Source organism: Arachis hypogaea, chromosome 17 (genome assembly GCF_003086295.3).
Source record: "Arachis hypogaea cultivar Tifrunner chromosome 17, arahy.Tifrunner.gnm2.J5K5, whole genome shotgun sequence".
Taxonomy (NCBI): Eukaryota; Viridiplantae; Streptophyta; class Magnoliopsida; order Fabales; family Fabaceae; genus Arachis; species Arachis hypogaea.
The window spans coordinates 132,860,172-132,875,115 of NC_092052.1; the positions used below are offsets into that span (position 1 = coordinate 132,860,172).

Genomic DNA, 14,944 nt, shown 5'->3' on the forward strand with positions numbered 1-14,944 from the left:
GCACTAAAATCATCGGATCGGATTCGCAGTTTTTAAGCTTGGATCCGATCCGCACATTTGCGGATCGGATCGGATATCGGATACATCCGCAAAATACAAAAATATTTTTTAAAGCTTATTTTTATTAAAAATATTAATAAAATTCTTTTTTTTCTACTCTTTTAAATATGTTTACTCTTAAAATAATGTTAAACATACTTTTCTTAAATAATAAAATTAAAATAATACAACATATATGATAATTATTAGTTGAAATAAAACATAAGAAGAATATTTATTTATTTATTTTTGCGGATCCGCGGATATGCGGATACCTACATAAAATTCACAATCCGATCCTATAAGTGTGCGGATCGAATCAATATCTGCAATTTTTGGATCGAATTTGGATAAATATCGCAGATATGCAGATCGGATTCGATCCATGAACTCCCCTAAACATAGTTAAGTAACTTCTTTTTTTTGGTCGAGTTGGTAATACCCCCACCTGCTAAGCCTCCTGAAATATAATTAATGAATTTCCTTGGTGTAGGAGGTTGATTCGGAATGGGCCATTTCTCTTTGTCTTTAGAGGTCGAAGTGAGGTTTGGCTGTTCTAGTGCTGTTAGGGGATTCGTAGTCTCTCTTTGAATTCGTTCATTGATATGCTTATCCAGCAATCCCTGTCGTGCTAGTCACTCCAATAGATCTTTTGCCACCACGCATTCATCGGTCGTGTGCTCGAACTTTTGATGAAAGGCACAATGTTTGCTTTTGTCCACATACTTCTGGTCTTGATAAGTCCCTGCCTTACTGGGCAGTTTTATGAACTTAGCATGAAGAATTTCTTTGATTATGTCTTCTCTCTTAGTATTGAATTAAGTATATGAGTCGAACTTGGGTGTTAGTTTGAACGGCTTGCAGTTGTCTCTTCCGCCTTGAGCCCTGCTCGGTCTTTCCTCGTCTCGCCGGGTTGGTTGTTTGTCAGCTTTTTGAGCTTCGCAGAACTCCTCAATTTCGATTTGCGCCACTTCTTTCTCTCTGAACTCAGTGAGCATCTTTGGCTTGGCTACTTCTATTGTTTCCTGAAACTTTCCCAGGCAGAGTTTGCTTTTGAGCGCATGCAGATGAAAATCGGGATTGAGATTTGGTATCTCCCTGGCGACCTTTGCAAACCTCGTCATGTAATTCTTCAAACTCTCATGCTGACCCTGCTTGATCGTGCTAAGGTAATCGGAATCATATACGTAGATCTTTAATGTGGAATAATTATTGATGAATAGGTCGGTCAGTTCATGAAAAGTGAAAACAAATCATGCAAGCAAATTAGAAAATCAAATTAAGGTTGCGCCATCCAAAAAACTAGGAAAAGACCGACACAAAATGGGATCAGAAGCTCCGTTCAAAAGCATCATAGAGCGAAATTTTGTGACGTGTAAGTTTGGGTAGCCGAGGCCTTCATAAGGTTCAGTGTTGTAGGAAGAGTAAAATTCGCAGACATCTGGAAACTCATGATATCATCCAAGAACAGGTTGGATGGTTTTATGGTTTCTTGGGCTAGGGTCACGCCTTCAGTTGGAGAATTCAAGACATGATTGACATCTGCTTGGACTTCAGTATTGGTCTTAGCACCATTATTCTGCTAAGCTAATTGCTCTGCCATGTTTTTATTTTCTGATTGTAGGGTAGCGATCATGGCCATCAATTTCTCATTTGACATCAGTGGAGGTGGTAATGTACCAGTCATTCTATTCATGTAAAATAAAGTAGAGATCTAGCAGAAAAAAAAATATGTGGTGTTATAAATGTTTGACCCCACGATGGGCGTCAAATATTCTGACAAGGAATAACACTCCGAGGTATAGCTCGTCGTTATCGGGATATGTCGTTCGTTCTTCTATTTCCCGAATAGGCGTGTTGTGAACTCCTCAAAATTCCAACCCGTACGTAGAGCCTGCGAAAAGGACTCCAACACTCAAAATTCCAACCCGTACGTAGAGCCTGCTAAGAGTGTCCGGATTGTTCTCCTATTGTTGATCATGATCTCCTAAGCCTGGCCTATTCCTTATTTATTGCTATTAATGATAACCGACTTATAGTTATCTCATCCAAGATTTAGGTGGACATTACAGAAATGTGAGACGGTTATTTGATGAAATAAATTACCATTTGTATCCATAAAAGATACAGATGCCGACAAATATACCCATATAAGAATAAAACGACAATTATAACTACGGAAGATGGCTCCATGTGCCAAGAGTACCCGGACGTTGGTTACACAGTTGGTCCGTTAGGGTATTCTTGGCACACGGAAGTTATCTTCCGTGGATACAATTGTCATTTTATTCTTATATAGATACATTTGTCAGCATTTGTATCTTTCATGGATACAAATGGTAATTTATTCAGATTTAAATATTTTAAATGAGATTTCGAGATATAACGTTATGCTGTCCAAATTTTTAGGGGTAAGGATCAATAATAATATAATCACTCAATAAGAATTATATTATGTAAAATTACATGTAATCTACTACTTCATTTATTTTTATGTTGACAGCGAGTGCAAGTTGTAGTAAAATTCCCAAAACCATATTTTTTTTTTTTTGCTACATAGAAGTTTAGGTTGCTTTTAGTAAAATCACACACAAGGAAAAACATATAAGAATATCCATTTATTTATTTTTTTTTTGGAAACTCACGTGCATTTATCTTTATGTGAAATTAACAATTGAGAATCGTTAGATGACAATTTAGTCAAATCAGTCAAATTATCTAATGTTTTTTAAGTACCATTTGTTTTGAGGTACTGAGATAGAGACTGAGAGACTGAGACTCAGTATTATGTTTGTTGGTTCAGAGACTGGTACTAAAATTTCTATCTCTGTCTCCAAAATTTCAATATTTCAGTACTTTTAAGAAGTAGGAACACAGGAGACTAAAATTTTTAGAGATGGAGACTGAAACTTTAATAACATTTTATACCTAAAATACTGTTATTTCAATTAATTAATTCTAATTTTACCCGTTGTGCAAATTAAATTAGAGTTTTATTCTATTTTAATTTCTGTCTCCCATTTTACACCAAACAGAATACTAAAATTTATTTCAATCTCTGTTTCTTAGTCTGTCTCTCAGTCTCAGTCTTTCCGTCTCTGTCTCTCCACTAAACACTACCTTATCAACTTTACCTTAATTATCAACTTTATATGAAGATATCTGCCTATGAATTTTCATCCTAATTTTTTTTGTCAGATAAATATAAATTGAACAACTCCCAATTTTAAGCATTACAAACTCATCTACACTGCACTCACATACAACACTTAAAAATTCCACCCACTCTTAACTTTAGCCTAATTTTTAACCCAAGTACACTTATTGCAAGGCATTGGTGATAACCACTTAATCAAAGTCTTACATGCACAGAAAATGCTTCCTCGGGAGCAACAGTATTGGACATGTAATTGAGATTTCAGACGAGAGAAAACAGAAGATCCATGTCATGAGTCGTAACCCAATAGCCAATAAGTATTGTTGCAGATACATATTTCTCCTCACACCAAAAAAAAAAATACATATTTCTCATTTATGAGGCTTAGGCTAATAGACACTGCTCTAATTGCAGCCTTTTCCGTTTCGGTTGTATGACCAATTCGTAAAATTCAGAAACCTATAATGAAATATTAGATACGATCCATATTCATTACAGAGACAAGCTATTTTGAGATATCCATATTACTCTGCTGATTAACGATGTGTAAGAACCAGTCATGATCAATGTACAAAAATCATTGCTTCATTTCTCTGTGTGTTGGCATGCGAATTCAGCATGCGGTTTGTAACACTTCTAGATTAGATTCCTGAATGCCGTTATCATTCTAGGTGACAGAAACAAGATGAATGCCAATATTGAACCAAAGAACATCTTGACCAAGTATCTAAGTAGGTCATGCTCTTCTTCAGAAGTGCTGGTAGATGCATACATTGCTTTTGCAGATGGAAGAGCTTCTATCACTGCATCTGCCAGGTCTGTAATGAAGGAAGGGGTGAGACCAAGAGCAGGAACACGCCCCCAATTCTTGATACCAGATTCAAGAGCCAACTCCCTGTACTCCATGTCAATTTCTTCAAGGGTCTCTATGTGCTCACTCACAAAGCTGAGATACAGGGAGGAGGAGTGTCTTTTACTCGTAAGGCTATTTCACAACTTTCAAGAGTGTCTAATGCAAAACACAACTAAAAACAAGGGCAAAAGTCCAAAAACAATGTACCTCACTGGAACAGCTAAAAGACTCCTCACACCTTTCTGACCAAGCTCAACGAGAGTTTCATCTGTATATGGTTTCAACCACTGTACCGGGCCCACTCGACTCTGGAAATTCATCCAACAATGCCATAAGAAACAGAGGCTCAAAAAGGTAAGCCAACAATTCAGCAATTAAAAAGCAAGTTGATGAGGTCCAAACTAACCTGATAAGCAAGAGTGTGCTCATTGTTAATTCCTCTAGCTTTCAACTCCTGCATGATCAAGTAGATGCACTCCTCCATTTGATCGCGGTATGGATCACCAGCATCCTCAACATAACTGACAGGTACACCATGGGCGCTAAAAAATATCATTGCCTGATATTTACAAAAACAAGATACAGTATGGTTCAGATTGCATGAAAATAAACTACATAGCCTTCAAAATTTTTAACCCTAATAACAGGCCTGTAGTGAAATATTTTCATTAATTGCATGAAAATAACTTTGTTCACACCAATCAAAACAAGAATGAGAGTCACCTCCTTCGGTTCAGAAAAGCTCTGTAGCTCCTTCTCGATTAAATCAGCCATTGACTTGATGTAACCTTGTCGTTGATACCAAGAATTTATAATGGAAACAGGAAGCTTGGACAAAGAAGCATCTTCCCTGAAAATTACATAATATCAATTAATAATAATCTTAAAATCACTTCAGAGGTTTGACAAATCAGAATATTACAAAAAGTACCGGAACATATGCTGTAGAACGCGGATGCTAGATCCAGTAGTGGAAATAGAGAACTGGGGATAAAGTGGTAGCACCACAAGCCTTGTTATTCCATCTCTCTTAATCTATAATGCATGACAGGTATTTAATTAGATTCAACTCAAAGATGATAAAAATGATCTTGGAATAAATAATCTAACTTGGGACTATTCACCCTGTATATCATTTAACAATTGAAGGAAATACCAGTACATGATGAATTGATGACTAACATAATAACAACATGGACAATACAAAAAGAGGACTCTTCATTTACTTGATGAACTGCTTCTTCAGTGAATGGATACCAGTACCGCATCCCAATGTAGACATTTGAGGAGAGGCCCTTTGCGTCCAAAGCCTCTTTAAGTGCAAGTGCCTGCACAATTGCAAACCATAAAGGCTTTGTAAGTTTCAATATAAATTTAAACCAGAAATAAGCAGAATGTTTATCAAACATTAAACACCAAAATGGTATTCCTCTTGCAAAATAGTAATAAAAAGCACCAAGGAAGGCACAAAAGGGAATCGAGTGTCCACCTGATCATCTGTGATTTTGCGTAAAGGAGAGCCCCCACCAATTGCAGCATATCCTTCCTTGGATTTAGGAGCCCGAAGTACAGAAATCAATTTTGCAAGTGGTCGCTGAAGAAACTGAAACAGCCTTGGAAGACGGATGATATCCTATCACAAAACATGCAACATATTAGTAAAGATTATACTAAAGTGTACTATTGCTACTATGCATCTTCATTTAACAGAATGAAACTCCATAATCAAACACTATCATAAGTACAAAAAGAAAATTAACTTACAGGATCAGCAAAGAGATTGAACAGAAAAGGCTGAACATCATTCAGCGTCTCTGGTCCTCCTAGATTGAGCAGCAGTACCCCAACTTTTTCTTCTGCAATATGAGAAGGAGATTCTATAGCAACCCCTCCATATGTGGTTGTACTCACAGAATAAGAAGTTTGACCAATTAGGTTCCTCCTGGGAAGGGTATCCCAAGAAGAAGCTCCACCAAGCATGCCCTTCCATCCATTATTTGAGCTACGACACAAAAGTAAGGATGCTTGTGATGTAGACTTGTTACAATCCGAATGACAAGTGACACGAATAAGACTTGGGATACCAGAAGATGACCTGCCAATAAAGAAAGCCATTGAAGCAGAGCACTCTATTTAGCAAATACTAATTGTGAGCATAGTGATGAATTGTTCACAAGAAGAATAACTTAGATAACATATCGAATTTGAAAGGGAAACCAAAATGGATGTCTCTGCTATCACTACAGTGTAAATAATGGCGCAGTTTCACTACATATAATAATTCAGAAGGAAATATGCAAAACCCTGAATAGTTCAATCAACCCAAACTCAAGCTGGAAATTCAAGAGAGAAAAAAATAATAATAAAAGCAGCTCACTTTGCTAAATATATAGAGTTGTTTCAACAATGATAGTCCAGAAAATCGTTTTGAGAAATGAAAGATACATAATTTGCAATGAAGAACAGGCGCAGAAAACAAATATAGGGCTAGGTCAGGGTTTTATTGAAATTCCGGAGAATGGATCACCCTACAGAATTCATAATCAAGCATTGTTTGTCTTTGGGATAAACTTAATATTAGAAAATGAAGAAACACAGAAGCGAAAATATCAGTTATGATTAGATGAATGGGAGCTTACGGAGAAAGCTTGGTATCCAAACTTCGGAAAGCAGAATGCGAAACAACGGAAGAATAAGAGGCGGCGTTCATGGTCATAGGATATAAATTGCGGATCCAGATCACTTCTGAGTTTGGCGAAGTACGAAAAGAATAATGAATTGGGAAAAATCTTTTATGATATATTTTATTTTATTGTATTGTTGATATTTTCCTTTGTCTTGTGGGGGTTGAAGGAGTAGTTGAATTGGAAATGAAGCGGAACAAAAATTTAGGAAGAAGAAGAAAAAGGGGAAGGTGGTGAACAACTGAAAAGTCAATACCAAACTTAAAAATTAAGGAATAAGTCACCAGTCCAAGGTGCAGCTATACCATTTAGAATTTTGGAACGAAAGCTACGTCCACGTGTTCCAATTCAGGACGCCAAACCGCACCGACCTTTCCATCCTGGGCTGGACCAGCCCAATTCCTCTTCTTCAAAGTGTTTAGTTATTGGGCTTACTACGGCCCAAATTTCTGAACATATCCCGTCCAAAGAAAGGGGGCAGAAGACGGTGGTGAGTGGTGACTGGTTTTGTGTTGAGCTGAAATTCCACTCCAGTTTTGAGAAGAAAAAAAAGGAGTAATTGGTGATCAAAATGGAAGGGGTAGAAGGAGAAGGGAGCGGCGGCGGTGGTGGTCAGAGGTACAGTTTGAAAGCGTCGCGAATCAACAACGAAGATATTCTGATGTGCGTGGATGTGGATCCTCAGTGCCTGGTTGAGATGAAGTTTTCCGGCGCCAATGGCAGGCCCCTCACCCGATTGGACTCTATTAGGCAAGCCATCGTTCTCTTCGTCAACGCCAAGCTCGCCATCAACCCCGAACACCGCTTCGCTTTCGCCACTCTCTCTAATTCCATCTCTTGGGTACAGTACCACTCCTATTCTCCATAACGTTTATTTAAATCCCAAATTACTGCTCTTAATCTTAGATTTTCATTCTCGAGCAAACTTTATAAGATGAATACTTTCGTTATATGCAAATGCAGATGTTGTTTCTGCAACGATAACCTTTACTTATCTGCTACTTGTTGTAATCAAAGTTTTTGGGGTTTCCCCTGTCTTAGATGTGGCTCTTTCGTATGTTCCATTCTTTTTCTTTGCCTGTGTTGGTATTATTTGAAGCACATTAATGTTGAATGTTCTTTAATGATTACAGCTTAGGAAAGAGTTTAGCAGTGAAATTGAGTCAACAATTGCAGCAGTGAGGGCGCTTTCGGCTACTTCCTCAACCACTTCTCAACCGGATCTTACTAACTTGTTCCGACTTGCTGCTCATGAAGCTAAGAAGTCCCGCATGCAGGGTCGCATTCTAAGAGTGGTAAGCAGTGGCTGCCTCCACTGATTACATAAACTATCATGTGCACTTGCTTGCAAGTCATTAGCATTTTTGTTGGTTACTACTTATTAGTTATACCCATGAGCTATCTAATTATAGAACAAAACTGTCGAAAGTCGAAACATGAATCCTAATTTGCAATAATATCCTGTTCCATTGTAGATTCTATTCTACTGCAGATCAAATATACGGCCGCAGCATCAATGGCCGGTGAACCAGAAGGTCTTCACTTTGGATGTGATGTACCTTCATGACAAACCAGGACCAGACAACTGCCCCCAGGAGGTGTATGATACACTGGTGGAAGCTCTTGAACATGTTAGTGAATATGAGGGTTACATATTGGAGAGTGGGCAAGGCTTAGCGCGCGTTCTTTTCCGGCACGTTTTGGTACTTTTGTCGCATCCGCAGCAGCGCTGCATCCAAGAGTATCTTGACATGCCTAAGTCACTTACAAAGAAGGCTCCTCAGCCAGAGCCTATGGCTACTGAAGATAGTGCACCAGGATCCAGTCAGTGAGAATGGCATTGAACAACTTGGTTCTATCATGTCACTTATTCTAGTTATTTATTGCCTTTGTGTAAAGGTTTCTTATATCTCCAAAAAAGATATTTGATTTTGTTAGAGTAACATGGACATGTATGACTCTGGTAACTTTCTGTAAAATATGCATTTTAATTAACTGAAAATTTTCATGGATTGTAAGTTACCTAGTTGCACTTTCCTTGTGAAAATTTCTCCCCAGGGCATGAGTAAGTCTTGGCTTGGCTTCTGGAGGTGCAATTTTTTTGCCTTAGTCACTGATGTAAAAAAATTTGCTTTATTCTGTATTTACCACTTCTAAAACAGATCCTAGTGCTTGAGAATGTATTTAGTATTTACAGTATTCCACGTGTTTCCCACATTTTCCCTCTAATTGCTCACATCTAGGTACAGTTCTTCTGAATCTAGTTAAGCAAATTTTCTCCTCATTCTTTTTTCTAAACACCACACACAATTACTTTCTACGGTCCTCAAATTTGATGATAAAGTAATGAATAACAATAAACGCATTGAGTAGGGTAATTTAAAATGTTTTTATACTAATTTAAAAAAGAGTAAATTACCATTTCTATCAAAAAAAAATAAAATTACAGTTGTACCCATGAAAAATAGATTTTATACAATAAAATTATCCAAACATTGAAAAAAAATGTAAAACCTGGATAAAAACAACGATTCATGGCCAAATTGGGTAAAGTACCAAATTGGGTAAAGTACTAAATTGGTCTCCTATGTTTGGGCGTAATTCTGTTTTGATCCTTAAGGTTTAAAGTGTCCTATTTGAATCCAAAAATGTTTCATTTAGCATCAATTTAATCCCACAGTGAGGTCAAAGTTAAATAATTAACGAAATGTCCTACATAACAACAGTACAAGAACAAAATCGATAATCTAGAGAACATGTACAAACTCCAGAGGCACAAAATCAACCGTTGATGCATCAATACATTTATTTATTATTTTTCTCATAATATAAATAAAATATTTTCTATAGAACTAAAGAAAATGATAAATAAATATATTGATGCTTCAACGGTTGATTTTGTGCCTCTGGAGCTTGTACATGTTCTCCAAATTATCGATTTTGTTCTTGTACTGTTGTTATGTAGGACATTCCGTTAATTATTTAAATTTGGCCTCAATGTGGGACTAAATTGATGCTAAATGAAACTTTTTTGGATTCAAATAGAACACTTTAAACCTTAAGAACTAAAACAGAATTACACCCAAATATAGGGGACCAATTTAGTACTTTACCCTGGCTAAATTCATTGTATAAATCGTGGTCAAAAAAGAAAAGGGAAACCTTGTTGGCAAGGTGAGCCTAAATTGTAGGTAAAAAGAAGATTCCATAATTTATGTACTATGTAGTTCTAGGCCAAAACCCATAAGAATCTCATGATTTATATAGTTTTAGACTAAAATACATGAGGATCCCATGATTTATGTGTTTTCTTTAATTAATATAACTATTGTTTGTTTCAATTATCAAATACAGATTAAATATCAGAATTACTAAATATAGTTTAACTATTAGTTTTTACCTGTAAATTGTTTTCAGCCTTTATATTTTAAGAAGAATTACAAGTGTTTTAGTATTTAATCATTTCAGGTATATATAAAACTCAATAATTAAAATTGATTATTAGTATAAAATATATAGTAGAAAATAAAATATACATAAGTACAAACAACAACCGTATAATGAGATTTGAATACTGTTCAACTAGAAGGTTTCTAGGTGGCTATCTACTTCTCGGTCGGATTTGAAACTACGAATACGAGAACTATTTTATAGTGAAGCTAACCAGGTAAAGAAATAAAAAAGAGATACTCACTTTTTATTATTATTTATTGTTGTCGGAGAAAACAAAAGATTCCAACCTGGGTTCCATTGTTATTGCGCCATCAGGTGATCTTGGGAGAAGAGTAAAACTTGGGGTCCCTCAGAAACCTTGAAATCATCTCCGCCTTCTCAGCTGAAAGGTCTGTGTTCTCCAGAATTTGGTCTTTTGATGCCTTGGCAATTGCTTGGACAGAACCAATAGCTTGACTAAGCTGAATTGAGTGACCAGAATGACAAAATAACTCAAGCTATGCCTATATGCATATGCTTATCATGGTTTCATTTCACATTTAAGTCAAATATTAGGTGATATAGTTATTCTCTAACGAGAAGTAGCACAAGCCTAATATTATATACAGCATCAAAATGCACAAGACCGTATCTGTACTATTGTTAGAGAAAGATACTCCAAAGTTTAAACATCTATATAATTAAGAGTCCTGAGCTTTACAACTGGGAATGAAAAATTACGAAAACTAAATTGAGAAGATGTTTCATAATAAAATGATTTACCGCATTTGCATCGTGATTGTCAACGCCTGGAATCGAAGTAACCACTTTAAGGTAAAAGTTCATTCCTTGCACCAATTGCTTCCTCTTTATAACCATAACAAAAGTCCATGCATTAAATCAATATTTAAGATTTCATTCTTAAACAAGTCCTGTCAGCTAAACTATTGTGTGTTCTTCGCACAACTGACCTCAGCTTTCAGTTTCTCTCCAATTTTCTGCTGCTTGTATACTGCAATTATTTTGACGATAAGAAATATGAATTGGAACAACACATCATAGTTGGTAACAAATTTCAGTTTCTACCTCCAGATGAATGAGCTATTTTTACCATCTTTTCAAACCCCATCTCTATGTCCTGAACTGGAACAAACGTAGGCTTGCCAATCACCATCTCAAATCTATTGGTGAAACATAAACATGGATCTTGCTTTCTCACTATTGAAGTTGTACATAGCAAATGATCAATTAGAACAAAATAAAAGTAACGTATTTAACTCACTTGAAGTATGACTGAATAAATGAATCGATTTGCTGTTTAGCTGGGAGTGTGATGATAACATAAAAGCGTGCAAATTGTGTTCTCAATTTCTGAACTCTGCAGGAGAAGATTTGAACCTGACATACGACTCGAAAAGCTCTTTATTCAATAGATGACAAAGTCCCAACTAAAGACTTGAAAATCAACAGCTCAGTTACCTGCTGAAGATCAGAGATACATTGTTGCAATCCCAGTTAGTCACAAAAACAAAGGCTACAGACAAACCCCCACAATTGAAAATGAAGTCCTACAAATAAGCTTCTCGAAGTTCAGTAGAGAGCAAGTATTTGAAATAAACATTAAGAGGACACAGAATCTGTCAATTACTGGAGCAATAGGGACAAAGTTAAGGCGAAAAGAATTTGCAGAGAGGAAACTGGAGATAAAGTTGATAACAGATGGATGTTCCCCTTTCCATGCATTTCTCATCAAACAGACTCCCCCTGGGCCTGCAGCAATCCATAATTGCAGCCTCATTATAAAGTGTTGGATGCAATTTCCTGTGATTAAACATTTAAGCACGAAAAATAAATATAAAAACAAACATGCGATGCTATAATTGCCTGCATCAAGCTGTAATTACTCAGTACAGGGTTAAGACAGTGCAATAGTGCATACTTAAGAAGCTAAAACAAATAGATAATGATCGGAATTCAGAAGCATTATAATATACTTTTTAATCTACAGTTGCAGGTTAACAAGCAGCTCTACCAGTACATATTATGGAGCATTCTCTTGAAAACGCCATTACTTACCTAAAATATTCTCATACGCCACAAATCAATCCATGCTCTAGCTAGATTTGTTACACCATAATTAATTTATGATAATTACGAATTGTTTGTTTCATACAAGCTAGTTAGGCAGTTATTAAGGGAAGTTAAACTTGTCACTCTCTTATTCCCATGGATTCTGTGGTTACAAACCAGATTCTGATTATTCAATGAATTGTAGTGCTGATTTAATCAAAATCGTACTTCAAAAAATGTTTATGGTATTCGAACTGTGAAAAAAGATCAATGAATAAAAGCAATAGATTCCTAAAACACGAAATTCAAATTGATTTTGAAATTTTCTTCTGCCGATACACTATGAAGTTGTTCCTACACCGAAATCAGATCAAACCAAAAAGTAGAGAAAGAGAATCGCATGAACCTACTCTTCTCGTTTCATCTTGCTATTAGTAAAGCAAAGCTTATTATTACTAATTTTACTACTGTATCAACTAGCATTAGATCGATTCCATGTCCTCTATTTATAGGATTCGTAACGCTAACAAACGGAATCCAACCAAAACAAAACACGATTAGTTTTCTCGCGGAACAAACATAATCGCTAAGGAAAAAAAAAAAAAAACTAATATTCAATAGAAAATTAAAATAAAATAAAATCGATAAGCAAAGAGCATTCGTTCTGGAAACGAAATTGTGACTGTAACAGTGTTTTTCAGGTGATTAAGAAAACAAAAGATCGGTACCAGATAATGTGGCATGCGATGGAGCTGAAGTACTTGAATCACTGAGGTGCATATCCATGAGAACTGAGAACTGAGCATCAGAAATGAGAAGAAAGAAGAAGCGGTTTGCTAGACGGATCTCGAACTCAAAGTTCGTTCTCTTTCGGTATTGCAGAGAACAAAGAACGGAAACAGAAGATGGAACGTGATTCCCGTCTTAGCCTCTTAGGTACACACAAAAAAGGTGTTTCCCGCCAAGTTTTGAACCAATTTAATGAATTTATAATTTTATACTTCTCTGATCTTTTTTAAAAAAAAATAAAAATAAGAATTTTATACTTCAAGCATTTTTCTTTTATTTTTAAATTTTATTTATTTAATTTTTTTTGGGTATTATCTATTAATCTATCTATTAATATATAATATATAATATATAATACGAGAATAGTAGTAAGTTGGTTGAAGGACAAGTGTTTAGATTTGTTGAACAACAAATGTATGGGTTAACGAGTGGCAAAGTAACAAAAATTATGTGTAGGAATTCAAAGTTTCTTAACATAGAAAAGTATTTAGCGGGAGTTTTATTAAGTTTAAATTTAAAATTATTTTGTTCTAACTTTATTTCAGCTGTAGATCACTTTTAAAATTATTCTTTCTCTCTTATCCTTATATATGGATTTGTTTGTTCATCTTAGTCATAAAAAGAAACAAAAAATTGAAAAGACAAATTTTGAAAATGAGAAGAGAAGAACAGAGATAGAACTGCAATTCTTAATAAAGAGGAGTAGGTGGCGTGGACTGGAAAAAGACTTTCTCAGTGACGTTGCAGAGAAAAGAGGGTTAAGGGTGAGAGAGAGAAAGACAGAACGAAGCAGAGAATACGAAAACCTGACGGAAGAAGGAGAAAAGGGTGCTGAAAAACTGGGATTCGCCGCAGAATAATGCCGCAACCGCTCCTTCGCCAACAGTGGCAAATGCTGCGAATGTGAAGAACCACTTCATTACGTGGTTGTTGTACGTCGAAGATTTAGATCCTGTTGTCGACAAGAGGCACCGCCACTATTTGTTCATCCAGGTCCGATAAGGGGTTTCAGTTTAACCCGAAACGAGGTACTTAAAATCCTTCATGTTTTTCTTCCTATTTTTTTCTTATTAAAAGTCAGTTCTATTTTAAATTATTATCAAATTATAATAATGTTGCATCTTTTTTTTAACTTTCGGATAGGATTAGATACTCGCGAGTTAAGAACGAGTAGGGTTAGAGTTGAGATATTCTCAACTCGCAGATAGAATATGATTGAATTTATATAAAAATTTCTACCCGCGAATAAGATCAGGATTGGATCCAAACCCTATCCTACTCTACTCATTGTCACCCCTATATTTAAGTCAATGTGTCGTGTGTTAGGCTATTAGCATATGAAGTGGATTTGAGTAACATATAAAAAGAACAACTGTGCCTGAATAAAAATAAGAGATATCAAAGAATATACATGTATTAGAACTACATAAATCATGATGATCCTCATGGATTTTGAATTAGAACTACATAAATTTTGGGTTCTTCATATGCTTTACCTTTTTATGTTTAAAATTATCTTTTTATTCATGATTTATGCTCATTCTGCTAACAAGGTTTTTCTCCTTTTTTTTTTAACCACTATTTATGCACTGCATAATTTAATCATGAATTGTTGTCTGGGATTTTATATATATATATATATATATATATAAATAAAGGCAACGATTTATATAAAAATTAGGAGGACAAAATGTTATCCTTTCTCATTTAAAATAATATGATAGTTTTCAGTTTCACTTTCATTTAGCTTCTTTGAGTATATTATCCCATTGCGTAGCTTTAATTGTTTTCGACCTTAAACATCATATTGTTGGATTTTAGACTCTCTTCATATATGGAAAAAGGCCCATATATTGGTATTCAGTTTCATAGATAGTTTAAGTTGTTGAAAATGTGCTAGGGTTGAAATGAGAGGTTTTA

General features: G+C 35.5%; 3 protein-coding genes across 3 annotated transcripts; 1 reads left to right on the plus strand and 2 right to left on the minus strand.

Moving 5' to 3' along the window:
* Positions 1 to 3,464: 3,464 nt before the first annotated feature.
* Positions 3,465 to 7,023, minus strand: LOC112764168 (ferrochelatase-2, chloroplastic). Its single transcript, XM_025809707.2, has 9 exons — positions 6,689 to 7,023; positions 5,814 to 6,144; positions 5,539 to 5,682; positions 5,276 to 5,377; positions 4,981 to 5,084; positions 4,773 to 4,899; positions 4,456 to 4,608; positions 4,257 to 4,357; positions 3,465 to 4,142 (listed from the first exon to the last, which is right to left on the minus strand). Exons 1-9 carry the CDS (start codon positions 6,763 to 6,765, stop codon positions 3,833 to 3,835), a joined length of 1,449 nt encoding a protein of 482 aa, XP_025665492.1. The 5' UTR covers positions 6,766 to 7,023; the 3' UTR covers positions 3,465 to 3,832.
* A 90-nt stretch (positions 7,024 to 7,113) lies between these two features.
* LOC112764169 (uncharacterized) lies at positions 7,114 to 8,932 on the plus strand. The gene is made up of 3 exons (XM_025809708.2): positions 7,114 to 7,574; positions 7,867 to 8,028; positions 8,209 to 8,932. The coding sequence occupies exons 1-3, from the start codon at positions 7,305 to 7,307 to the stop codon at positions 8,563 to 8,565; spliced, it is 789 nt and encodes a 262-aa protein (XP_025665493.1). The 5' UTR covers positions 7,114 to 7,304; the 3' UTR covers positions 8,566 to 8,932.
* A 1,361-nt stretch (positions 8,933 to 10,293) lies between these two features.
* On the minus strand, positions 10,294 to 13,111 carry LOC112764170 (protein PARTING DANCERS). Its single transcript, XM_072223736.1, has 7 exons — positions 12,964 to 13,111; positions 11,814 to 11,986; positions 11,645 to 11,733; positions 11,448 to 11,543; positions 11,252 to 11,346; positions 11,137 to 11,177; positions 10,294 to 11,032 (listed from the first exon to the last, which is right to left on the minus strand). Exons 1-7 carry the CDS (start codon positions 13,019 to 13,021, stop codon positions 10,883 to 10,885), a joined length of 702 nt encoding a protein of 233 aa, XP_072079837.1. The 5' UTR covers positions 13,022 to 13,111; the 3' UTR covers positions 10,294 to 10,882.
* Between the last annotated feature and the right edge of the window lie 1,833 nt (positions 13,112 to 14,944).